Consider the following 26,905-nt stretch of genomic DNA (forward strand, 5'->3'; position numbering starts at 1 on the left):
TTTATCTGTTTACAGGAGACCAAATCAGAGAGGCACTCCTCCCCTGTCCACAACCTTAAAGCAGGGAGGTGAGTGGAGAAGGCCTATGTCCACATCCCTGTAAACCCAAAAGTCCATGTGGGGCGGGGTTTTTGTCCTATGCTTCTCGGTGTCCAGCCTTCTGCCTGTCACGGAGCAGGTCACTGAATGCTCTGCAATGAGTGAATGAAATATATTGAGTGACTGGATGAATGAAGGAATGGATGGATGGGTGGGTGGATGGATGGATGGATGGATGAATGGGTGGGTGGGTGGATAGATGGGTGGATGAATGGATGGGTGGGTAGGTGGGTGGATAGATGAGTGGATAAATGGATGGGTGGGTAGGTGGATGGATAGATGGGTGGATGAATGGATGGATGGGTGGATGAGTGGATGGGTGGGTGGGTGGATGGGTGGATGAGTGGATGGGTGGGTGGGTGGATGAATGGATGGGTGGGTGAATGGATGGGTGGGTGAATGGGTGATGGTTGAATAAATGAGTAAATGGATGGGTGGGTAAATGGTTGTATGAATGAATGGGCAAATGAATGAGTGAGTGAGTGAATGAATTAATGAATGAATGAAAGCTGCCTTTGGGCTGACCTGTCCCAGGCACCAGGGAAAGAAGACAGGAGAAGGAGAAGAAAACGAAGGTAGAGACATGTCCTCTGGCTGGCACTTGGCACTTGGGCCTTCCCATAATGAGTGACTCACACCAGGAAGCAGGGCCCTCCTCTCCCAGCCCATCCCTCCTAGTTGACCGTCTAGTTTAGTTACTGAACTAAACCTGTGTGCCTGCGCTGTTTGTGGGCCCAGCACTCTATTTTTTGGCCACAGCCTCCCCACTTCCCCCTTAAGACACTTGAGTCCCATTTACACAATCCAGTGCCCACTGCCTTTTCAAGTGGAAAGAGCTATTGTTTTGTGTGTGTGTGTGTGTGTGTGTGTGTGTGTGTGTGTGTGTGTGAGAACATTAGTACAAGAAGTGAGAGAAGTACCTGGGATGACTCATGGGTGTGCATACTACAAGCACACACACTAGGAAGGCAGAGGCAGGAAGATCAGAAATTCAAGGTTATCCTTGGCTACACAGCAAGTTCAAGACTAGCCTGGCTATAAAGGATCTTGTCTTTAAAAAAAAATCCAAAGAAGTCATGAATAACCATCATCTCTTCACTCTTTGGAGATGACTTACCCTTGAAGTTGCTTCTGGAGCAATGTGAAAAGTTATAAGAAAAATCATTGCAGCAGATATGGCTTTCAAGCCATTGGTGGTGGCTGCAGGCTGGAAACACACACAGTCACCTTTGGATTAGACTTTAAAATTACCCTGGTAAGTAAACCATTGTATGTTCCATCAGGGAACAGTGGTTACAACTTACCCTCTCCAACCCAGTGGTGACACATCCTTCCCAAGCCCTTGTACCCCAAAGGCTCCTCTGATTTCAAAGCTGGGCTTTATGATGGGGCTACAGGCATCATTTAAATCATTTTTTCTTCTCCCTTTAAGAAGATATTTTAAACTTTATTTCATCTTCTAGCTAAGAGTCCAGAGGAACTTGTTCCTGACCTTGGAACCATGGGCCAGGCTCTTCTCCTCAGAGCTGGGTTTAGTTCTCTGTGAGATGGGGGAGCTGATGTTTAGCGCCTCCATGACTCCCCTTCCTTCGTGTTCTCATGGTTCTTCGCTGGTTCTCCACATCCCCCAGCAATCACGGATGTTCTTGCTGGGCAGACACTACAAAGCCAACACTGGTGCCATTCTATATGAACCATGTCACTTCCCAAAGTCCCAAGGGATGCAGCGCTACATCTTCCATACCCAGAGGCAGAACAAAATGCAGGCTTAGAGGAGAGAGCCAGTGGGATGAGGCTCTGTCCCCACAGACCCTTGGTTCCTGCTCATCTTGAGTGAAGCCAGCGAGGCTCATGACACTAATGGCAGCAGCCTGCAGGGAGCTCGGGAACCTGGTGGTCACCAATGAGAGAATCAGGTGACAAGGAGTCACAGGTGAGAGTGAGAGAGGCCTTCCCTGGGCTTTCGGACCTCGCTATACTCTGCTTCTTGATTTTGAGATGGCCAAGGGGAAGTCCCATTGGCAGGAGAATCCTGCCTCTGTGAGTCAAATACCACGGATGTATAGTGAAGCTCTTTCTGGGGGAACGCCTGTGGAGAGAGACCCTGGATTCAGGCCAAGAGGGGAAGGGCACACACACCCCTCAACTGCCCAGAACTGGACACACCGGCCCACCTTGTCAAGCCTCAGTGGGAAGTCCCCATGCTGGGTATATCATGGCTAGCAGAGGTAGCCACAGTTCTAAAGTTTACTGGCTTGGTCACAGACTGACTTGTCCAAAGGGGAAAAGGAAGTTAGCTTCCAACCCATTTTGCAGTCATTAGCTACCAGGTGATGGTTGCCAGTCCCATAGCTGGGAAGACATGAGAACATGTCACATAGTGAAGGAATAGGGCTTTCAGACACATGACACCATCTGAGGAACTAGAGACTGTCGTGGATAGCTGTTCTGTCTATGACCTTGAAGCACCGCCCCTAGAGATGCAGCAGGTAACTGCTCTACCTGCCTATGACCTTGAAGTACATGTTCCTGGGGCGTGGCCTCGCAGTGACCCTTAAGACCTGAGATGCACGCAAGCAGGCTCTCTTCTCTCCCGCATAGTTTTGGATACCAGACTGACTCAGGCAGTCGGAACAGCGTTCCAGAACCTATGACTATTCTTTTCTGTGCAGTGAGTTCCCCCCCCCAATAATTCCTTTGCCCTTTAAACAGACTCTGTAGATTTCTCGATATATCTGGTGACCGACATGGGGCACAAACCCACGACCCTGAGATTAAGAGTCTCATGCTCTACTAACTAAGTTAGCCGGGCTTTTCTCTTTAAAAGAGAGGAGAGAGGGGTCATGAAGTCCCTTCTTCCTTTTATTTATTATTTATTTATTTATTATTTTTTATTTTTTATCCTAGCATGATCGGACTTCGGACGACCTGGGAATTGAACCTGGTTCCTCTGGAACATCAGTCAGTGCTCTTAACTGCTGAGCCATCTCTCTCCAGCTGCTTAAAATGAGGACATAGGGGTTCCTGCACATACCTCATCCTTAAAAGACACTGGCATGGAGCTGAAGAGATGGCTCAGTGGTTGAGAGCACTGGTAGCTCTTTCAGAAGACCTGGGTTCAATTCCCAGCACCCATATGGCAGCTCACAACTGTCCATAACTCAGTTCCAGGGGATCTGACACCCTCATACAGACATACATGCAGGCAAAACACCAATGCATGTAAAATAAAACGAAGTGAATCATTTTAAAAATAAGAAAAAAGACACTGGCACAAGTGAGGGATCATAGCTTGGGTGATCCAGAGTGGATGTGGGACAGAACCGTTCCTTATTCCCCTCATGGGGCAGAATCAGCAGCGTGGGTTGGATGGGACCAGAGTAGATACTTTTTCAGAGCAGTGTATGTCACCCATCTTCTGCCACCAAACTATGGTATCCCTCAGGGCATCCAAGAAGGGTTCAGTGGACTCTGAGCCTGGGGTTGGGGGAGAGTCTCCCCAGAAAGCCTTTGATGTTTATCTCTCTCTCAGCTTCTGTTTGACCCTGCCTGTAAAATGGTGGGTCACACCCAAGGAGGCTGCCTGCCCCACTCTCCTGTTTGAAGGTCACTGAGTCTGAGGCTTGACTACACCCCTAAAGAAGAATTGATACCAAAGAGATGAGGGGACCAACACACGGAGAAATAACAGGTTCTCATGTATTGACTGTCAAGACCTTAGATACTGGCCACTCCCATAATTCTGCTGCCTTCTCCAGCTACAGTGACACGTGACCTTTCCGAGGGCCTCCACCGAGTCTCCACCTGCCCCGTCTTCTATACAACCATCCTGAGCCGGGCTGGCTCTCTGTCCTCCCCCACCCCTGTGTGCTACCCTTGCACGACCCAGGATCCTCGTTCAAGGGAGCCAGGCTCTCAACTTACCACTGTGCTATATTCCACCTCCACCTGACTTGGTAGCGCCGGTTCTTCCCTCAGGGGCAATGTGTGCAGCTGCAGATTCACATACTGGGACTCACTCTGCTCAGCAGCCTGCAGAAGGTCAAGTGTCATCCATGGAGTCCCTCCCTTCCATCCCCCTGCCCTGCTTCTCTGAAGATAGCTCCCTCCCACCACACTGTGTCAGCCCTGGCCTTTCCCATTCGTCCTCCACCCTCACCCTGTTCTCTCTAGGATCCTGCCACCACCCCGCCACCCCCCTCATCCAAGTCCACTGTCCTGGCCAGAGGGGAACAGACTGGACAGAACCTGGGACAAAGTTGATCGCTAGATCTCCAGGTTCTGGGACAACTCCATCTACCTGTAATAGATCTGTCACTTCTACCAGCCCAGGACTCCCTGACAGTCTCCTTATGGCCCCTCCCCACCCAGCCACCCTGGCTCACCTCCTGCTGTAGCTCCCTTGCCTGCCTGAGGCTCTGGGACAGCTCTGGATATTTATCAGCTAGAGACAGAAAGAGAAGGGGGTGAAACTGCAGAAAAAAGTGGGCAGGGGAGGAGGGGTGTGCTGTACTCCAAGAAAGACTTTCCTTGGAGACTTCAGCCATAGGTCTGGGAGTTCTAGAACATTCAGTAGCAGTGGAAATGCTATAATATTGTTAAGTGTAAAATTACAGGTTTAAGTGGTATGAAGTTTTGTTTTGTTTTTGAGGGGGGTCTTGCTATGTTGCCCAGGTTACTCTCAAACTCTCCTAATCCTCCTGCCTCAGTCTCCCAAGTGCTGAGAGTATAGAGATGTGCCACGCTGGCAATAAAGAAAGATCTTTAGGAAATCACACATGGGGCTGGAGAAATGGCTCAGAGATGAAAAGCACTGGCTGCTCTTCCAGGGCACTTGAGTTTGGACAACTGCCTGTAACTCCAGGGATCCATACTCACTTCTGACCTCCAAAGGTTACACACACACACACACACACACACACACACACACACACACACACACACACATCACGTACACCCCCCCCCAACACATATACACATAATTCAAACATGAGATTTGTTTGTTTGTTTGTTTTGGTTTTCCAAGACAAGGTTTCTCTGTGTAGCCCTGGCTCTCCTGGAACTCACTCTGTAGACCATGCTGGCCTCGAACTCACAGAGATCCGCCTGACTCTGCCTCCCGAGTGCTGGGATTAAAGGTGTGTGCCACCGCCACCTAGAAGTTTTGGAAAAAAACTTAAAGAAATCACATCTGCATAGATAAAAGACTGGAAGGAGCTCACACACCTCTAGGGCAGTGGCTGGTTTTCTGGGAGATGGGATTTTTGACTTACCATGTACCTTAGAGATAATTTCTTTCTTCTCTGCTGCTTTTACTTATTTCTCAGGTTCCTACAAATCCTCAGCCCTCTTTTCTGTTTTGGTTTTTGAGGCAGAGTCTTCCCTACATCTTCCTCTGGCTGGCTTTGAACTCACTGCAGTCCTGTTGCCTCTGCTTCCCAAGTACAGAGATACATGACTCAACACACTGAGTCTCCTACATCTTTCTTAAAAGGGAAGTGATCTGTGGGCCACAGTGTTTCTGGGTGAAAGGGCACCCAAGTGATGTGCTGGGACCCACAGGACTGGAGCTGTCCAGGCTGGGAAAGTCCCCTGTGGTTAGTGGAACCACGTGAAGGCTACAGCTGGGGAGGCCCCCCAAGAGGGACTGGAGAGCCGGGCAGTGGTGGTGCACACCTTTAATCCCAGCACTTGGGAGGCAGAGGCAGGTGGATCTCTGAGTTTGAGGACAGCCTGGTCTACTACAGAGTGAGCTCCAGGACAGCCAGGGCTACACAGAGAAACCCTGTCTTGAAAGATAGAGACAGAGGGTCTGTAGGTCAGAGTAGCCTCATTTCTGCTACCACATCCTCACTGAAGAAGCCTCAAAGGGCTTCAGCAACATGACAAAGATGGCCCTGAAGGCCCTCTGCTCATAAGGTCATGAAGTCTCAGCACACGAAGGAAGCCAGCTTCTCCCCTGGAGGAGGCCCGACCCCTTTCCTCCTGTCCTTTTGTCCTTCTGTCCTGTGCTTGCTCACAGTTCTGTTTGTTGAGAGCATTCTTGCTGACACACCCCGTGCAGGTCCTGTCTGTCAATCTGAACTCGGGGAGGGTGGGACCTCAGGTTCCCAGGAGCTTCCTGGGTGTCTGTGTGACTAAAGATCCTAAACCCAGTAGTGACTCCAGCCATGGCCCAGGCCGGAAGCAGTGCACAGGCTACTCGAGGTGGCAGCCAGGGATGCTGGTGAGAACCATCTGGTACAAAGACAACTGTGATAGCCGAGGTGCAGGGAGACACCCAGGAGGGCCTCAAGGAAAAAGTCCAAGGAAAGAAAAAGCTGAGGGCTTGGAGACTAGGGAGTAAGCCTGGGGAGGCCAGTGCTAATATTCTGACCCGCCCCTCCGCACCGCCCTGAGTCCTGATTTTGGGGAAAGGCCCCTCCCTCCCCTTCTTCTCTCTCTTCTGCTTTTCCTCCCACGAGGTGTGCACCCCTCGACCCCTCTAGGCTCTCCTATCTTCTCTTTGTCTCTCTATTATAATAAACCATTTCCGCACTGATGCAGCATCTGGGTCGGGAATGAATGTCCACCGCCACCACTGCCGCCATGCCCACAGGGCGTGGGTCGCCCACCAGCCTGCTGCTGCATCTGCCCAGCATGCCAGCATGTTTCCCTGCACACACGGGATACCCTGGCCTGACGAGGTTCCCCACATGCAATATATCATAACAGCCAGGACTTTCAGCATGCAGAGTAAACCCAGGAGAGAGAGAGGCTGAGGTTCCTGCCCCATAACCAAAAGTCACAAGAACGTGGGGGTGGGGGAGGCATCATGCAGGCAGGGTGCACTGTGGAGGCCTAACAGCGCTGCAGAGAGTCTCTTGAGAGTGTGGGAAGCTACTGAAGGTTTTAAACAGAAGGAGGCACTGCCCCACGTGGCAACCACTCAGGCCCCAGAGAAAGGCCTCCAGGGAGCTATCTCACGAGGGGTGTAACCACTACACCCAGGGACACCTCTGGGCCCTTCCTCTAGGGTCATCTTGAGTGTGTGCCCTGAGGGTGTGTGCTTAATGTGGTGCCTGTTCTGAGAACTGGGACAGAGCACTGAGGTGAAAGACAGTGGCTGGAGTCCACCACCCTGGAGTAGGGACAGAAGGACACAGGAAGTTAACTCACCATTGATCTGATGCTTCCGGAACATCCTCCAGGCCAGCAGAGAGGTCCCCACCAACAGAAACAGCAGAAGAGCTAACACGGTCAGCAGCACCGAGAGGCTTTAAGGGGAGGGAGTTAATTATTCAGTGCTGGGAATCGAACCCAGGGCCTCATGCACGCTAGCCAAGTGCTCTACCCTGCCCCCAGGTATATCACCAGCCCCTGACTTTGAAAACAGACACATAAAGTCAAGGTTTTAAAAAAGATTGGTGAGATGACTCAGTGGATAAAAGCACTTGCTGTGCAAGCCTGAGGTCATGAGTTCAAGCCCCAGAACCCACAGTAGAAGCAGAGAACTGACTCCTGAAAGTTGTACACACATGTACACTTACTCACACATCATAATAACCTTTCAAATTTTATGAAGCTGAGAGTGCTGATCCACAACTTTAATCCAGTGCTCAGGAGGCAGAGATAAATGGATCTTTGTGAGTTTAAGGTCAGCCTGGTCTATAGAGGCTAGCCAAGGCTAGGTAGTGAGACCTTGTCTCAAAAATACATACATACATACATACATATGTACACACACACACACACACATATGGGTTTTTTTGTTTTGTTTTTTGGATTTTTGTTTTGTTTTTTTGATTTTTGTTTTTGTTTTGTTTTTCAAGACAGGGTTTCTCTGTGTAGCCCTGGCTGTCCTGGAACTTGTTCTGTAGATCAGGCTGGCCTCAAACTCAGAGATCTACCTGCCTCTGCCTCCTGAGTATACCACCACTGCCCGGCTAAAAAAAAAAAAAGAGAAAAGTTTTTTATAAAGATCAACAGCATAATGACTTCTATCTCTCCATCTCCTTGTTACACACCACACACACACACACACACACACACACACACACACACACACACACACACACAAAGCAGGGCTCTGCCTGCCTTGAACATCTGTAGGTTAACCTCCAAAAGCACCATGCTTGGGTCCTGCATTTTGCCTTGTCTGGTAGCCACATCATGCCTCTAGGTTGGCAGAAAACTTGTGGGAAGGTTTCCAGGTGTGGGGTAGTGAGGAGAGGCCAGACCTTGGTCCCTGGGTCCTGGGAGAGAGGCCACATGTCTCCCAGGATAGCTTTGAATATGGTCAACACATTTGCAAACCGTGGCATCATATCACAATGTCCAAAGGTTGGACACTGGTGCCTAATGCTGGAGAATTTGCTAATAGGAGCACCTTGGTTGTTTGTGAATGATGTTGAGTGATGCTTATGGGAGTGTCCAGAACTCTGTCTGTGGACCTCGTGCATTTGGCCCTGTGTAGTGATAAATACAGCCCGACATCAAATTATAAATTTACTTAAAGTATGGGGAGGTGGGGTGGTTGGGTGTTGTTTTTTTCCGATATTTTTGTAACTTGACTGCATGGTTCTTGGGTGTGAACTTTATAGATGATAATGTGTCATAATGTCAAAAGTCTAGATGTGCCTGTACATAGCTAAAAGGTGAGATTACAGAATGAGGCTGCTCACCAGGAACCAATGTGGGGTCATGGATATGACAGGGGCTCTAACCAGCCTCCAGAGAGGGGAGGGGCTGGAGACAAGTTCATCCATGTGCCAGCAGTTCAGCCTGTGGTGCCTACTTCATGAGGCCCCACATGAAAGGAGATGCAGGAAGCTCTTGGTGGAGACATACAGAGGCCCCTGGGGATGATACACCCTGACCCTGCCTAAGTAGAGGGTACTGGGACACTTCTTGGGACTCTCCCAGTCTGGCCTTGCTGTCTCTTCATTTGTCTCCTCATGATCTTTATAAAGATAAAAATCATAAAAGTATGATAAAAACCACTTCCAACAGTGATGACTCCAGTGAGTTTCTGAACCCACGAAGATCATGCAAGCCTCAACATTTAAAGTTGAAAGTTAGCAGTGCAGGTGGCCAGAGCCCTTAACCTCTAGGATCCCTACTAACTCCAGTCAGTTCCAGGGTCCATTTGCAGTGCCCAGTTAGCTCTCACTGCCTTGTGGCTGTGTCTCAAGACGTGAGCTCTCAGCTACTGCTCCAGCACCATGCCTGCCTGCCTGCTGCCATGTTCCCATCATGATGATCATGGACTCTAACTCTCTGAAATGGTTAGCCCCCAGAAAACGCTTTCTATTATAAGCTGCCTTGGTCATGGTGTATTATCACAGCCATAGGAAAATAGCTAAGACATGTGGTAACATGAAGATTATCACGAGGTATGAAAGAGAACATTCTGTGAAGCACTAAGCTATGCATGATGGGATGTCACCAGTCCTTTTCATGCTATTCTCCTGCCATCACACTCTGGGTCCTCCTCAGCCTGAGCTCTCCCTGTCCTCAGCACAGGCAGGCCCAGTGTGGTCAGTGACCTATGGCCTCCTACCCTGACTGGAGCCCACGGCACAGGAGGTTCTAGCCAGTGGGGTATGAGAGCAGCACATGGCCACAGTGCCTACTTAAGCCCCTCCCAGGAGAAGGGCCACCACCTTCAAGTCAGGAACCAAGCGTTTTTACCCCAAGCTCTCATAGTTCTGGTAGCCCTTCTTCTGAGGGGACCACATGGCTGGGGTGGCTACCTCCAGGTCAGGGACCAGGGCACCTCACCTCAAGACCTTGGGCTCAGGATCCTCATGGTGATCCTTCATGATGGATCCTTGGGTAGAACACTCAGTGGCCAGGCTGATGGCTAGGCTGGTAGTCAGGCTGGTGGGCATTGTAGATATCCTTGGTGTTGTAGGTCCTGGAGATAAAGCACAGCTCAGACCTAGGGAATCTCCTCAGACTCTGCCACTGGCCAATGGCTCGCTTCCTTCCTTCCTCCCTCCTTCTCACCCTGCTTCCCTCCCTCCCTCCCTTCCTTCCTCCTTTTCTTTTTTCTTTACTCTTTGAGACAGGGTCTCCATATGGAGTTTACAGCCCTGGCTGTCCTGAACTTGTGATCCTCCTGCCTCTGCCTCCTGAGCGCTAGGATCACAAGAATACACCACCCTGACTAGCTGCCAATGGGTTGTCTTTGAGTTGATTTCACACCAGAGGGAGGATCAGGATGGGGCATCCTCCTGGATCAGCTGATCATTTGCACGTATGACATAGCTCCCACCCCCAACCCACCTGAGTCAAAACCACACTCTAGGTCTGCTCTTCTCCAGCCTCAGCCACATGCTGCCAAAGAGAACTAACTGCAAAGCTGGCTTGTCACTAGTGAAAGGTCCCTCTGCACACAGCACTGTCCCTTAATGACCCTCTGCTCAGCACCCAACACACCCATGGATTCTAGTTTCCATGGGTCGCCGCACAGGACACAGACCTCTGTCCTGGCCCCACTCTGCTCTTTCTGCCTCCCATCCCCCGATGGACCAGCACCTTCCTCCCCTCAAGATGCAGCTACTCCAGGATGCCTCCATAACTGTTGCCCTGTCCCTGTCTGCCCCTCACCTCCATTCCCCCACCACACAATGTACTCTCAGGCTCTGAGCTGATTCCCACCCCAGAAATTCCTGCCACTTTGCAGCTGTCCTGGTTCTATAGTGTTCATTAGGAGAACTCACCTGGGTGCTTACCTGGAACCACAGACACCACAACCTTTAAGGACGCATCGATCCCCAAGGAAGGATTGATTCCCACGATGGATCTGTTATCAAAAAACGGAATGGCCACCCCACACTTGTAGGTGCCTGCATCCTCCAGGGTGAGGTTCTCCAAGGTCACTGTGAAGGTGAGGTTGGCTGGACGGTCCCTGATGGACACTCGGCCTTTCCTAGCTTCTTTTGAGGCTCTGGTCTTGACAATCTCTTTACATGGTGTTAGCAGTGACACTCTGCACCAGTATTTGTCGTTAGTCTTGTGATCCTCCTCGTACTGACACCGCACACTCAGGGACTCCCCCACAGTGCCTGTCACCTTGCTGGGGCCACGCAGAGGGACACAGTCTGGAAAACACCAGCCCCAATTCTGTACCCTCACAGGTGGATGGGGAGTAGGTCCTCCAAAAGTTCCACCCTCCATCCCTTGACTTCCCATCAGCCAATCACCCCTCGGCACCCTCCCCTTCTGCCCTGCTCCTTCCTTTGACCTAATCCCCCCCCCCAGTCCCTTCCACCCACTAGGGCTTCATGTTTTCAAACATGCCAGCCCTGGGCATCTCAGGACCTGGGAGAATAGCCACACCCCCATGTGGTCCCACCGCAGGAATACGAGCCAGAGCAGAAGAGGGTGGCCAGCTGTATGCCCTGCTCCCTCAATGTCCTCATGACCCTGTGATCAGGAAGAAGAGTTGATGGTGGGCAGAAAATGGGAGTAATTTGCTCTCTCAGCCTAGGTTTACTTTGCTGATTTTGAGGTTCCGTTTTTTTTTTTTTAAGATTTTATTTTTTTAAGGTTTGTTTATTATATTTGTGTGTTTGTGTGTACCTGTATGAGTTTATGTGCACTTCACACATGCCTGTAGGAGCCCCCAGAAGCCAGTGGTTGTGAGCCACTATGTGGGTTCTGGGAACCAAACCCGGGTCCTCTGAAAGAGCAGTAAGTGCACTTAACCACTGAGCCATCTCTCGCCGATTTTACTTTTATTTTCAATTATGTATATATGTGTTTTGTGTGCAGGTTTGTGTACAAAAGCATGGTGTCTGCAGAGACGAGAAGGAGGCATAAAATCCTGCGTGTTCCTGCACCCCCAGCTCTGGAGTTACAGACACAAAGCAAGTCCAGTTTTCAAGTGAGTGCTGGGGATCCAAACTCAGGTGCTCACTTTCTCCACTAAGTCAACCTCCTAGTCCTGACGTGCTTAATAAGTAAACAGCAGTTCCCAGCCCTCCTGTTCCTTTCCTGGCCAGCTAGGATGCTTCCCCCTGCCCATCCCCCCACCCTCATCCCCAGCAGGAAAAAAAAAGAAGTCCAAACAAATGAAAGGAAAAATAGCCAAGATGATTTTCAAATGTTTATAAATGAGTGTGCAAGCTCAGATAAAACCAATGTTTGTTTGTTTGTTGATTTTTTTTAATACAGATGACCAATATAGGCCCCAAACAGAACATTTTGTTTTGTTTTATTTTGCCTTTTTTTTTTTTCCTAGACAAGGTTTTTCTATGCAATCCTCACTGGCATGAAACTCATTGTGTAAATGAGGCTGAAACTCATAGAGACCTGCCTGCCTCTGACTCCAGAGTGCTGGGGTTAGAGATTCCTTTCTTTGGAGGGTGGCCATGTATACATGGCCCCTCCCCCAGTGGATAACTTCACATACGCACAGAGGCAGTGCTAATGAGACTCAATGGGTATTCAAAATAATAATAATAATAATAATAATAATAATAATAATAATAATAATATGAAGCTGGGATGGACCTGGGGGAAGTTGGAGGGAGAGGTGAGGGCTGGATATGATCAAACTACATTGTTCACATATATGAAATTTTCCAAGAACAAAGGAAAGTAGTTTGTGGGTGTAGTGGTACACACCTTTGATCCCAGCGCTCTGTTAGTTCCCACCATGGCAGCCGCCTGCCTCTGCCACCAAAGAGTTAAGGTACATCACCACCTGTCTACTGTCAGCTGTGTGACATGTGCGCCCCTTAAAAGTGCCCGCCAGGCACAGCCCGCTCTCCTGCCTCTCTTGCCTTTCTTGTCTCTTGCTCCTCTTCCCTGTTCTCTGCCTGTCTGTCTCTCTGTCTCTCTGCCTGCCTCTTGCACATCCCCACTTCGACACAGCCTTTCACTCTCCCCTCTCTTCCCTCCCCCAATAAACCTCTTGCACTAACTCGGTTGCGAGTGGCGTGTTTGCTTAGCGGCACACCTTGGCAGGGCCTGCCGAAAGCTACCCACTTCACCTTTCTTTTTTTATCCTTACACTCGGTGGCAGAGGAAGGCAGCCTCAGTGAGTTTAGGGCTAGCCTAGTCTACATAGTAAGTTCCAGAGCTACACAGTGAGACCCTGTCCCAAAAATAAAAGAAAAAACATCTTTAAAGAAAGAAAAAAAAAAAGATTATCAGGGCATGGTGGTGCACACCTTTAATCCCAGCACAGGTAGATCTCTGAGTTCGAGGCCAGCCTGGTCTACAGAGTTCCAGAACAGCCAGGGATGCAAAGAGAAACCCTGTCTTGAAAAACCAAAAAAGAAAGGGAAGGAAGGGAGGGAGACAGACAGACAGACAGACTAAATCTCTTCACATACCTCACCACCAACACACACCTCTCCGGGCTTCCCAGCACAGCCACTGTCCTCTCACACTGGTACCACCTTCTGTGCCCTCCTCTTACCTAGTCTAACCCATCTAAAATTCCTCTTGGCACCCCTCCTGGGCAGCCACCAGCCCTCACAGTGTCTGACTTGTCCCTTGTTCTGACAGCTGGGTGCAGAGTGAGCTCCTGGCCCCTTCCCACTGAGCAGTGTGGACCTTTGGCCGTCCACCTTACACAGAGGACGCAGCTGCCCCATTCTGTGTTGTGCACAGAGAAATCCAGACTCCGGCGCCTTACGTGGCATCTCCCTGAGGGCTCCCACCCTCCTGGGCAGACAGCCTCCTCACCTGGAAGCCAGAAAAGCAGCAGCAACAGCGTGGGCAGCCACAGAGCTGAGGCCAATTGGGTCATTTCTCCCACACACAGGTCACCGGCAGCCAGGCCACGGCGAGATCCTCCACGGTTCAGTCCCGTCAGGGACGGTCAGTTTCTGAGCGCCCACTTCTGCTTTTCTTTGTGTCTAGCTGTTTTGTTTCTGACTTCTCTTAGTTCTGTTCCTGGAGCTATTGAGAAAATGAAACAATCTGGGGGCGCCAAGGCCAGCTGAGGAAGCCCGGGTGAGGCACAGACCCCATGATCGCCGGGGTGAGACCTGTAGCTTTGGGGCCTGCTGGCCCTGCTTGCCTCTGGCTCGGGGAGCAGGGCCAGGCTTCTTTCTGATTGGCACCTAGTCACTACTCTGTGGGCAGGATGGCAGCCTGGAGGGAGGAAGTCCCTGCTGCCCCTGCCTGGGTGGTACCCACTGTAAGGCCTTTCCGGGAGCTTGGCTTCCATGAACCCCAGCTCTAGGCCTAGAGCCCCAAAAGTTAATAGCCCCAGAGTCCCTGAAGGATGCCTGGTCTTAGAAATGTGTCTTCTGCCGGGCAGTGGTGGCGCACGCCTTTAATCCCAGCACTCAGGAGGCAGAGCCAGACAGATCTCTGTGAGTTCGAGGCCAGCCTGGGCTACCAAGTGAGTCCCAGGAAAGGCACAAAGCTACACAGAGAAACCCTGTCTCGAAAAACCAAAAACAAAAGAAGAAATGTGTCTTCTGTTTGACCAGGAGCTCTCCAGGCTGTGACCTTCTTTCCTGGGTAGCCTCATTGAACCTGAGAAGGGACCCAGACAGCCTGCAGGCCTCTCTTTCCCTTGTCCATTGAGACACCACACATGTCTCCTGTGAACGCCCCCAGCTCATACAGAATGGCCATGAGAGCCCAGGAAACCCTGACTTTAGTGGTTATTAAACCCACAGACAGCCCTGTGCTAACGATGAGGCCCGTAGAGCGCCTTCTTTCCAGATCCTTCTGAGTGCCTCATGCTTTCTTCCTTCTCGTAACAAATGCCCCCGCGAAGATGCTCGCTTGTTACACTGCCAGAAGAGTGGAAAACAGAACCTTCTGGTCTTTGTGGAAACTTCTCTGATGGCCAAGTGCAGTGGCACACCCCTATTATCCAACTACTCTGGAGGATGAGGCAGGAGGGTCGCTTGAGCTCAGAAGTTTGGGGACAGACTGGAGGGACTCAGTCTCAACCACAACAAAAACCACCACCCTGGACAATGGTGATAACATCACCGGTCAACTAAAGATCGGTAAGAAACTGTGTTCTAGATACGTGTCTTGGTCAGTGTTCTATTGCTGTGAAGAGACGCCACGACCACAGGAACTCTTACAAAGAAAGCATTTAACTGGGCCTTCTTACAGTTTCAGAGGTTTAGTCCCTTGTCATCATGGCGGGAAGCATGGCAGCATACAGGCAGATATGGTGCTGGAGAAGGAGCTGAGAGTTCTACATCTAGATCTGCAGGCAGTAGGAAGAGACACTGGGACTGGCTTGAGCATTTGAAATCCCAAAATTCACCCCCTGCGACACACTTCCTCCAACAAGGCCATACCTCCTAATGCTTTCAAATAGTGCCACTGCCTGGTGACTAAATATCCAAATCTATGAGCCTATGGGGCCATTCTCATTCAAACCACCACAATATGTTTTAAAAGTAAAATAAAACATATTAAGCTGGATGTGGTGGCACACACCTTTAATCTCAGTACTTGGGAGGCAGAGGCAGGAGGATCTCTGTGAGTCTGAGGTCAGCCTGGTCTACTTAGTGAGTTCTAGAATAGCAAGGGCTACATAATGAGACTCTATCTCAAAAAAACTAAAATAATAAAAATTTTGTATTTATGTACATGTGTGTGCCTGCTTTGTGTGCATGTACACCATGTGTGCACGTACACCATGTGTGCAGTACTTGTGGAGGCCAGAAGAGGGCACCAGATCCCCTACAATTGGATTTACAGATTTTATTTTGTTGTTCTGTTCTGGTTTGTTTTGTTTAGCTTACACTTCCAGGTCACAATCCATCATAGAGAAACACTGCTTACTAGCTTGTTCCCAGGCTCACGTTCACCTCCCCAGCTCATACAGCCCAAGACCACCTGCCCAGAGATGATACCACCCACAAAAAGAGGGGTCAATCCAATCAATCAAAACCAAGATAATCCCTCACAGACATGGCCACTTATCAATCATATTTGGGCAGTCTCTCAATTGTGACTCCCTCAGATGACCGCTCTGGGATGTGTCAAGTTGACAGCTGAGGCTAACAAGGACACTAACTATTTATCTTGTTGTACTAAATGTGAGAGGAGTCATATTTGGTGGTTTACATAGCCTGATTACTGTAGCATTCACAGAAATGTGGACTCCCCCCCCTCCCCCCGTCAAGATGTCCTATGATCCAAAGGCACTGCTGTGGGCTTGAACACCCAGGCTAGACAGAGAAAAAGGAGGCTAGGCACTCACGTGGCTGGTTCGCTTGCATCTGAGTGACCCTGAGCAAAACCCATGGCTTGTAAACTGGCTGTGATGGTATAGACCCATAATCCCAGCTCTTGGGAGGTTGAGGCAGGAGGATCAGATGTTCAAGGTCATTCTTGCTATATAGAGAGTCTGAGGCTAGCCCAGGCTACATAAGATCCAGACTCAAGAAAGAGGTGGGGGTGCTGGGAAGATGGTTCAGTGGGTAAGAATGCTTGTTGTGCAAGCAAGAGGACCTGAGTTCGGATCCCCAGCACCCATGTGAAAATCTGGACATGGTGGCACTGTAAGAACAAAATCCTAGCCGAGCAGTGGTGGCGCACGCCTTTAATCCCAGCACTCGGGAGGCAGAGCCAGGCGGATCTCTGTGAGTTCGAGGCCAGCCTGTTTAGAGTGAGTTTCAGGAAAGGCACAAAACTACACAGAGGAACTCTGTCTCGAAAAACCACCAAAAAAAAAAAAAAAGAAAAGAAAAAGAAAGAAAGAAAGAAAGAAAGAAAGAAAGAAAAGAAAGAAAGAAAGAAAGAAAGAAAGAAAGAAACCCTAATGGTCCATTCTCAGTACGAGGCATGCTCAGAGCTCATAAAAAGAAGCCACAGGTATGCAGGCAAAGCTAGGCTCCTCTCCGCTAGCTGGTGTACAGTGCCTGCTTGTCTCAGAACTCTGAGAGTTGAGAAGTTGCTAGGTGAATGAGCTCAGCATTAGAAAAAAAAAGGAGGCAGTCTCATGCCCCAGGATATTCATTAGACAAGGCTTTGCATCCTGAACCAATAGAGTGGGGAGTTGGGGGAGGGGGCTATGCTGGAAGAATGTGAAGGTTGTGACTGTCTAACATACCAGCCTATGGAAAAGTGGTCTGGAATTGGGGACCGTCTTGTGCCAAATCAGTGCACCAGTCATCTTTGCCTTTTCCCCATGCTGCCCCCACTTTGTGCAGAATTCTAAAAACTGCCTCACTTCCACTAGTCTCTAATTTATTACAGGGTTGGGGCCTTGTTTCCACAGCATGCTCTGTAACACCAGTGCTGAGGGTGGGGATGATATGGAGACAGGATTGCTGGGACGTGCTGACCAACAGTCTAGTCAAAAAATGGTGAGTTCCAGGTTCAGTTAGAGACGCTATCTCAGGGGAATAACATGAAGATCAAAAGAGGAAGACATTGGACCTCCTCCTCTGGCTTCCACACACGCGAACACAGGTATGCCCCACACTCATGCCCACACAGAGATCCTGTGGCTTATGGAAAAGGTCAGCAATGACATCTGTGGGAATGAGTGGTGCAGTAATTGTGAAGACACTTGAATGTGAGTGTCCCTTAATGTCCTAGACTCATCTCCTCTCAAGAGGAAATGACTTCACTTTTAGTGAAAGGCAATAGGAACATTAGATTCAATGGGGAGAAGGATGCATTGTGAAGCATCTCCAGGAGGCTATTTTCCTTGGAACGGCGAGAAACCTTGAACTATTGTAAAGAGGAGCTGGTCTGAGCCCATCCCTGCCACATCTATCCCATCAAATAACCCTGACAAGCAGCCCAAAGACACAAGGAAGACACAGAATGATGGGAAATCACCACAGGACATTGAGGCACCAAGGAATCAACGCTCCTTCACAAGTTCCCAATGCCCATCACTGGACCTGATGGGGGAGAAGAACCTGAGGACCACAAGGCTCAGCTCTTTCTTGGGGAGTCCTTCCATCTGCCTCAGAGCCTCTTCTCAGGGTAGACATGAGGTGGATGCCATTGAGGAAGGGTGCTGAAGTGACAAATTTGGGCCATTGACTCCTGCACATTGGACGACCCCCAGAAAAGGTGTGGAAGTGTTTCTGCTCTTTTCCCGGGTTGAATGTGGCTGCCATCTTGGATTTGTGCGGCTGTAATCAAGCTGCCCAAGGCCCTCAGGAGATCAGGTCAACTGGCACTCCTTCACAGAGAGAGAGGCAGGCTCAGGAGCCTTCACCCTATCCTTTTTCCTCGGTTATAGAAGAGGGAAATGCTTCTCTGGGTCTTTCCTGCTGCAGCTATTTTAAGTTATTCCACTTGTCCACAGCTTTTCTTGGGTTATCTGTGCTGTGGGTGAAACTCCTCCTCAGTGTCTGTAAGTCACCCGGGGGAACTTCCCCATGGCCTCACCTCTTTGAATCACCCATGTCTCTGTAAATAACCACAATACAGTCATGGGTTCACCATGCTGGACTTGACAGAATTCTTTTTTGGGTCCATCAGCATTCTCTCTGGGATCAGGTGCTCTCCTGCTCACCTCTTTCTGGGATCCACGATCCTTTCTTTGCATATCTCCAAGGAGTCCAGGGATGGCTTTGAGCCTCTGAGTGTCCCAGTGCAAGTCAGAGGCTGGGCCCCGAGCAAGCACTGGGAAACAGGAAGTAGGTCTGTGTGGCTGTTTCCCATGGCAAGAAGAAAAGCTCTGTGGCCACGTGAGTACCCAAGAAAAGCGGAAGGAATGGCCTTCCCTGTACACCCTAATGTGGGAGTGCTTCTGCTGTGACCCCAGTGTACACAACTTGGGATTTGTGACAGATGACACAGAGGCAAAAAAACGGGCTACACATGACAAGCCCTAAAGAAGAGGCTTCCTCCGGACGGCCTTAGCACTGGGAAGTTTGGGTTGCCCTAAAGAAGGGGCTTCCTCGGGACGGCCTTAGCACTGGGAAGTTTGGGTTGCCCTTCAGCTGCCAAGGAAGGCCACTCCACACTGTCGGCCTGGCCTGCCTCCTTTAGACCTCCGGGCCTTCCTTTGTCCCACAATGCTGCCCGTCTCTGGGATAGTAACCTTGGCTGGCAGATCCTTAAGGAACCCAGGCAACTTGAACCCATGTCCAATGTGTCCCTTGGCCCCCAGCTGGTCATGATGGCCATGATGGGTCCCTCCTTGTCTTAGTGTTTTTTATTGCTGTGAAGAGACACCACAACCACAGCAACTCTTACAAAGAAAACATTTAACTGGGGTGGCTGGCTTACAGTTTCAGAGGTTCGAGTCCATTATCATCATGATGGGGAGCATGGCAGCTGTGCAGGCAGACGTGGTGCTGGCTACATCTTGACCAGAGGCTGCAGGAAGTCCACTGACTGTCACAATGAATGAAGCTTGAGAAAAGAGACCTCAAAGCCTGCCCCACAGTGACATACTTCCTCCAACAAGACCACACCTACTCCAACAAGGCCACACCTCCTAATAGTGGCACTCCCTTTGGGGGCCATTTTCTTTCAAACCAGCATACTCCTATTCCTGGGTGTTGTGATGACAGGGAGGAAAAGAGGCCTGTAGGCCAGCAGATGGTAAGGTTGTATAACTACTGTTTGGTTTCTTTTCTTATGACAAAAGCAACTTGTGGGATTTGTTGGTCTCGTAGTCTGAGGATAAATGGTATCACTGCAGGAAGTCATCAGCTGAGCCCTTGAGACTGGTCCACTTCACCTGCATCACTGATCCTCACAGGTCCGGACAGTTAGGTGGTCTGTGCACCTGGAAGTAGATGCAATGGCAGCATCCAGCCACTGACCATCCACCTTGCATGCGCTCACGCATGCATCTAACCTAAGATGCACAAAGATGGCGGTATCTGAGAGAACGGCTATTCCCAAGCCCTGAGCTCATGTCTCTTCTGAGACATGGAGAGTGGTCAGGACTCCCTCCACAGAATGGGTTGGGAGCAAGCGGTAAGAGAGGGCCATCTGCCCTCTGTGACAATGAGGCATCTTGGAAGGGAAGGAAAGGGCAGAGCTGCGAGCTGGAGGGGTGGGTGGTGGTGGTGTCCTCACTCAGATTTCTCATATGCAAAATAGAAGCTCTACTCACTCTGCCCACTTCATGGGTCTTTGGAAAGCTAAAAAGGAAACCAGACGGGTGTGACAGCACATGCCTGTGATCCTAGCACTTAGGAGGCTGGCTGATGCAGGAGGATCACAAGTTTGAGGCCAGTCACACTCGTATGTTTATCTCTACTCAAACTCAGACAACTTACTTGCAAGATTCCACATGTCATATTAGCCCCAAATTCCCCTGCTGTGACTCCTGGGAAAGGGACCACACAGGACGAGGGAGACTGCGGCTGGAAAGAAGCAGCAGGGAGGGGCCTCAGCTGCCTTCAGAGGCACACAGTGGAGGAGCCAGGATTGGGCAATTGAGGGAAGGAAAGCAGAAAGCCTCACAGGAAGTGACCGGCTCCCTAGCTTCAGCACCATGGCAACCACTGCTATTTCCTCCTTCCTTCTCAACTGGAGGGTTAGGCTACCCAGGCTACCCAAGCTTCTTTGTAGAAGACACCAGACAAATGCAAACTCTTTCTTGTCAGCCCTTGTCCCTGATTTGGTTGGACACAGGGAGGGTGGATACGGGATGACCCAGTCAGAATCAGTTCAGATCACTTCATTAATATCTGGCTTTGGCCAGTGATTCTAACCTGATTAGCTAGGCAGGTTGCTGACACTCCAGAGATGGCCTAACCACTAAATTCTGAAGAAAGCCAGTGGTTTTAAGTTCCAGCTAATTTTGCCTGTGTGGTATTCAAAGTTGAACCTAGAGTCTCATGCATGCCACAAAAAGGTTCGGTTGGACCTTTGAGCTTTACTTTAAAAGAGAGAGAGAGAAAAAAAAAGTAAGAGTGAGAAAGAGTATGTGTGTGTTTGTGTGTGTGTGTGTGTGTGTGTGTGTGTGTGTGTGTGTGTGTGTGTGTGTGTGACAAAACTTCCTAGAGAGGCCTTGAACTTTCTGTTTCATCTGTCCCAGCTTCCTAATGAGCTGGGATCACAGACTTGCATCCCCAAGTCCACTGATAACTAATTTACTTTCTTTTATTAGTGGGGACTTGGTTTTTCATATCCCAAACTGGCCTTGAACTCAACTTGTAACTGAGGATACGTTTGAACTTCTTCCTGCCTCTACCTTGTGAATGCTGGGATTATAGGCATGCACCACCATGCCCAATTTTATGAGGTGCTGAAGTTCCAACCTAGAGCTTTGTGCATTCTGGGTAAGCGCTCTTCCCAACTGAGCTACATCTCTAACCATATGTTAAATGTTTCAAACTAAATCCGAAGTCCCTTTTGCACACAAGGCAGGTAAGAGACCCCCTCCCCAGCCCTCCATCACCCAGCTTAGCCCTGTTCTCCTCATTCCTGAGGTTGCTGTCCTTTTGGGGACCTTCCCACCCTGACCAGTAGTGAGTGCTCCAAAGAGCTACTTCTCTTCTGCTTACAGAGCTGAAAGAAACACAGAGATGTGTGGCAGGGGGTGGTGGAGGTGGTATGCATCTCGGTGACCACCACCACCATGGCCAGCAGAGTAATGATCCACGGGAAGTTATAAGGTATTTAGGTACAACATGAATAAGTAAGTTGTCAGTGTGGGTTCAAACTTTAGGAGTCTGACCCCTAGTAGTTTATTTTAGGCATATTTAAACACAGCATAATTTGATGAAAATTTTCCTGGTGATAATTAATTCAATCCTATGTGCACAATAAAGCTTAAGACGTGACTACATTGAAACTCTGTGAAAAGTACCCGTGACATTTTCCATAAAGATGGGTTCTGTAGATTGACAAGCTCATGATAAGAGTCTGAGGAAGGATCTGGTGTGGTCTTGACCATACAGATAGTGCAAAAGACACCAGGCTGTTAATCACATCTGACCCAGCCGTCTGGGTGGAAAACAGATTATACATCCCTCCCTTTGAAAGGTCAACCTGTGTGTTTAACATTCTTGGTTTCAGCCCAGCAGGGTGGTGCACACCTTTAATCCCAGAACTAGGGAGGCAGAGGCAGGCAGATCTCTGAGTTCGAGGCCAGCCTGATCTATGAAGCGAGTTTCAGGACAGCCAGGGTTACACAGAGAAGCCCTGTCATTAAAATAAAAAAAAATGGTTTCCCTAGCACTTATCTATGAGCACAAGAGCCTCTGTATTCCCACAAAACTGGGTAAGACAGAACCAAAGCCATTAAAACCCTCCAGGAAGGAAGAGACTCCTTATTCTCCAAACAGCCAGGAGGCAGTGCAGTCATCATGGAGGGTCTCCTTCTCAGTGGAACCGAGGGAAATAAATACTGACTCTCCCTGGCCTGGCTGGGCTCCTGTGAGGTCAAGTCCTGCCTGCTCTGACTCTTGCCTGCCTGCCTGCCTCCATCTGGCCCATCTCCCTGCAGCTGTCTGTTTCCAGAACTCTTCCCTGGCAGGGACAAGCTCCTCACAGCTCACCACCAGCCAAGTGAAGCACAAGTCCACAAAAGTCCAACTTAGAGAAGCAGAGAGTCTGCTGGGATTACTTACGGAGCAGAACTGAGAGGTTACTTACAGGAGCCTGTGTGACCCTAACGCAGCCACATCTCTGGAAAGCATCTCCCCAGCAAACAACTTTCCCATAGCTGCATCGATGGATCCCCACTCCCTCACCCTCCCTACTCCTCCATCCTCCCTGACCCCCACCCTCCCCACCCGCTTCAGTTAGCCTTCCACAGTGTACATACACTAGCTCCTCTAGAGACCACCAGGCCATGTGCAACTATCAAAGAATTAAATCCAAATGGCTGGAAATGAAGGCCAGTCATCCTTCTCACACACACACACACACACACACACACACACACACACACACACACACACATACTCCTGTGAGGAAATATCAGCAGTTAACAGCTCAATTTTCTTGTTTGTTTTGAGACAAGGTTTCTCTGTGTAGCTCTGGCTGCTATGGAACTCACTCTGTAGACCAGGCTAGCCTCAACCTCAGAGATCCGCCCGCCTCTGCCTCCAGAGTTCTGGGACTAAATGTGTGTACCACGAAGCCCAGCAACAGCTCAATTGTTTATCTTCTTTTATTTTTTAAGACAATGTCTCACTCTGTAGCCCAGGCTGGCCTGGAACTCACAGAGATCCGCCTACCTCTGCTTCCCAAGCACTGGGGTTGAAGGTGATCTCCAGCACAGCTGGCTAACAGTCTCCTCTCGAGAGTCTCTGACAGCTGACATGGCTGCTCTGAAGAGGGCTGCTGTTATGCTCAGAGGGCAGCATGCTGCAGCCTCATCCCAGATGAGGACCCTAAAGACTCAGAGGGAAGAGGAGGAGAGTGAACAGGAACTGGGTCTGAGTGAAATGAAGCTGGGGTAGACCAGGTGGCCGAAGCTAAGAACAGGCAGGTGGTGGAGTGTGCACTACCCGGCGAGGTCTATCTGTTCCCATCTCATTCCCAAGGGAACCAGGACCAGTGACTGCAATTTAGGCTGTGGCCACCGGCTGTGGAGTCTGAATGGTCCACAGCTCAATGGAAAAGAGGCTTCTGACAGGTGTGGTGGCGCACACCTTTAATCCCAGCACTGGGGGAGGCAGAGGCAGGGGGATCTCTGTGAGTTTGAGGCCAACCTGGTCTACATAGAGACAGCTGCATAGTGAGACCCTGTCTAAAGAAAAGAAAGAGAGAGAGAGAGAGAGAGAGAGAGAGAGAGAGAGAGAGAGAGAGAGGGAGGGAGGGGGAGGGAGGGAGGGGAGGGAGGGAGAGAGAGAGAGAGAGAGAGAGAGAGAGAGAGAGAGAGAGAGAGAGAGAGAGAGAGAGAGAGAAGGTGCTTCCATCTTGGACTCAGAGAGCCAGCCCAGAGAGCCAGCCACAAGCAGTCCCTATCGCCATCTGCTGGCCACTCCTGGAATTTCTGCTCTCCTGAGCAAGTGGAAACTTCTATACAGGAACTGCAGGTGTGTCCAGGTAAGTGCATGGCATCAATGCCTCTAGAAGTCCTCCACCCCACCTCCTGCCCAACCAGGGGGCCTCAGACACTGGAAAGAGCTCTTGAAGTTCCCTGAAGGGGAGGGTGAGAGCAGACTTAAAAGCCAGACTAAAGGGTGCCTGGACACTGAGGCCCTGGCTCTTGGGGCTTTGGGGTCTCTCAGGCTCCTGTCTAGCAGCCAGTGAAATCAAGGTGTACTCTGGTGCCCCAGCAGGACCAGTATCTCTAAGACCCACCGCTGCTGGCCGTCAGTCTTGTAGGGTGAACTGAGTGCTGTGCTGTTCCTTGCCTGCTGGACTGCTCCAGAAGAGGGGAGGGGCTGGGCTGCAAGTGCAGCACAGAGGGAACTCCTGCTCCTCTTCCGGGGGCCTGAGAAGGCAATGCAAGGACATGGGTCACACTGCCCTGCCTCCACTCCTGGCAAGACATGATTTGGTCATTCACTGTAAACTGGGTTCTGCAATGCCTAGTACCCCAAGGCTGCCAATCGGAAACACTCCTTAAGAATGTGTTTTGGAGCTGGGCGGTGGTGGTGCATGCTTTTAATCTCAGCACTCGGGAGGCAGAGGCAGGCGGATTTCTGTGAGTTTGAGGCCAGCCTGGGCTACAGAGTGAGTTCCAGGAAAGGCTCCAAAGCTACGCAAAGAGAAACCCTGTCTTAAAACAACAAACGAGAGAGAGAGAGAGAGAGAGAGAGAGAGAGAGAGAGAGAAGAGAGAGAGAGAGAGGAGAGAGAGAGAGAGAATGTGTTTTGGGGGGCTGGAGAGATGGCTCAGCAGTTAAGAGCACTGGCTGCTCTTCCAGAGGACCCCAGTTCCATTCCCAGCACACAAATGGCAGCTCACAACTGTCTGTGACTCCAATTCCAGGGGATCTGACACCCTCACATACACATACATGCAGTCAAAACACCAATGCACATGAAATAAAATAAATAAAACTTTAAGAAAAAAAAAAAAGAATGTGTTTTGATTGCAGGGTAAGGGGCCCAAGGAGGCGACTTTAAACGCTGCTAAGCTTTCCCACTTTCAGAAATGAGAGGTTCCACTTTCAGAATGGAGAAGCGACCAGTTGGGCAGGGCTCTGTGTGGTGAAGTAGAGTCCCACTTCCCAGTCCCTCGGACCACATTTACTTACATTGGCAGGAACCCAAATCCAGGTGCACGCCTGGATTCTTTGGGGAGCTTTTTCTTATAATATATTTTCTTTTCTTTTCTTTTTATGTGCATTTGTGTTTTTGCCATGGGTGTCGGGGTCCCCTGAAACTGATGTGAGCTGCCATGTGGGTGCTGGGAATTGAACTCGAGTCCTCTGGAAGAGTAGTCAGTGCTCTTAACCCCTGAACCATCTCTCCAGCCCCCCCCTTTTTTGGGGGGGGAGCTTTTAAACAGTATCCATGCCCAGCCAGGCATGTTGGTTCAGGCCTGTAATTTTAGCAGCACTCAGGAGGCTGAGACAGGAGACTCACGAGTCCAAGGCCTGCTGAGGTCTCACAGCAAGGTCTAGGCCAAATGGGCTACAGAAAAGAAAGGAAGGAAGGAAGGAAGGAAGGAAGGAAGGAAGGAAGGAAGGAAGGAAGGAAGGAAGGAAGGAAGGAAGGAAGGGAGAGAGAGAGAGAGAGAGAGAGAGAGAGAGAGAGAGAGAGAGAGAGAGAGAAAGAAAGAAAGAAAGAAAGAAAGAAAGAAAGAAAGAAAGAAAGAAAGAAAGAGGAAAGAAGAAAAAAATACAAGCGTCTAACATTTTTCCAGGCATGTGGTACACATTTATAATCCCAGCATTTAGGAGTTGGAGCTAGGAAAATCAAGAGTTTGAGGCTATCTTCTACTACATAGCAAGTTTGAAGCCAGCCTGGGCTACTTGAGGCCCCGATCTCAAAAACCAGAAACAACAACAAAGATGTTTCTCCTTTGAATCCCCTCCCACTCTTGGGAGTTATTTTTCTCCCTTTTTCTAAACAAATGTTTGCTTACCTATTTTAAAAAAAAGAAAAGAAAAAGAAAAGAGAAAACCCCACCTGTGCTTGAACCAGTTCCCACCCAAATAACCTAATCAACTGCTCCTGGAGATTCTGACCTCAGGGCTGTACAGAGCCTCTGGTAAACGGGGGCAGGGGAGGGGTGGGGTGGGGAAGAAGGCTGAAGGAGAGCAAGGGCGGTTTGGGACCGGGTGGGGGGCAGGGGCACACGGGACCATGGAAGTCAGTTGTTGGTTCTAATGCAGGAATCCTCTCACTATCGGATCACCAGAAGTGTCTCCAGAGAAGACAGAGGTCCCCTACAGGGAAGACTTCACGGGCCAAAAAGGCTTAGCTTGTGAGACCCAGTGTCCCAGCTACAACTGGAAACTACTGGCAGGGACAAGAGACTAGTTCTGAAAATGAATGAACCAAGAAATGAATGAATGCTCCAAGGGATGAAAGGAATAGCCTAGGGTTTGGGGTTTTTGTTTGTTTGTCGAGACAGGGTCTCCCTATGTATCGATGCCTAGCCTGGAACTCATTTTATAGAATAGGCTGGTCTCACACTCACATAGGTGCACCTGACTTTACCTCCCAAGTGCAGGGATTAAAAACGTGCATGCACCACCACACCCAGAGTAGCCTAGGTTTTGAATCCTACCCTGTCTCAAATAAGCCGTGTGACGTCAGCTGAATCTCTAACCCTTCTGAGCCTCAGCTTTTCCTCCTACAAATTGGAATAAGGATGCTATCAATTTATAGGCTCCAAGGTCAGAAGGACTTGTAGTTATTGCTATGTTCATTGTCATTATTTAATTAGTTAGTATGTGTGGTATGTTCAAATGTATGTGAATGCACACGTGTGTGCAGGTGCGTGTGCATGTGTGAGTGTCCAGGTGGAGTCCAGAGGTCAACCC

General features: G+C 49.8%; 1 protein-coding gene across 2 annotated transcripts; it reads right to left on the reverse strand.

Annotated features, from left to right (window-relative positions):
• Positions 1-1,496: 1,496 nt before the first annotated feature.
• Cd300a (CD300a molecule) lies at positions 1,497-14,430 on the reverse strand. Of its 2 annotated transcripts, none has more exons than XM_052756704.1 (7): positions 13,783-14,430; positions 10,806-11,186; positions 9,862-9,997; positions 7,258-7,355; positions 4,485-4,543; positions 4,024-4,131; positions 1,497-2,188 (listed from the first exon to the last, which is right to left on the reverse strand). In XM_052756704.1, the coding sequence occupies exons 1-7, from the start codon at positions 13,844-13,846 to the stop codon at positions 2,027-2,029; spliced, it is 1,008 nt and encodes a 335-aa protein (XP_052612664.1). In that variant the 5' UTR covers positions 13,847-14,430; the 3' UTR covers positions 1,497-2,026. The 2 variants fall into 2 exon arrangements, with proteins under 2 accessions (XP_052612664.1, XP_052612665.1); XM_052756705.1 differs by having other exon boundaries at positions 10,818-11,186; positions 13,783-14,428.
• Between the last annotated feature and the right edge of the window lie 12,475 nt (positions 14,431-26,905).

This window comes from Peromyscus californicus, unplaced genomic scaffold (assembly GCF_007827085.1).
Source record: "Peromyscus californicus insignis strain IS unplaced genomic scaffold, ASM782708v3 Scaffold_3__1_contigs__length_106647218, whole genome shotgun sequence".
Lineage (NCBI taxonomy): Eukaryota > Metazoa > Chordata > Mammalia > Rodentia > Cricetidae > Peromyscus > Peromyscus californicus.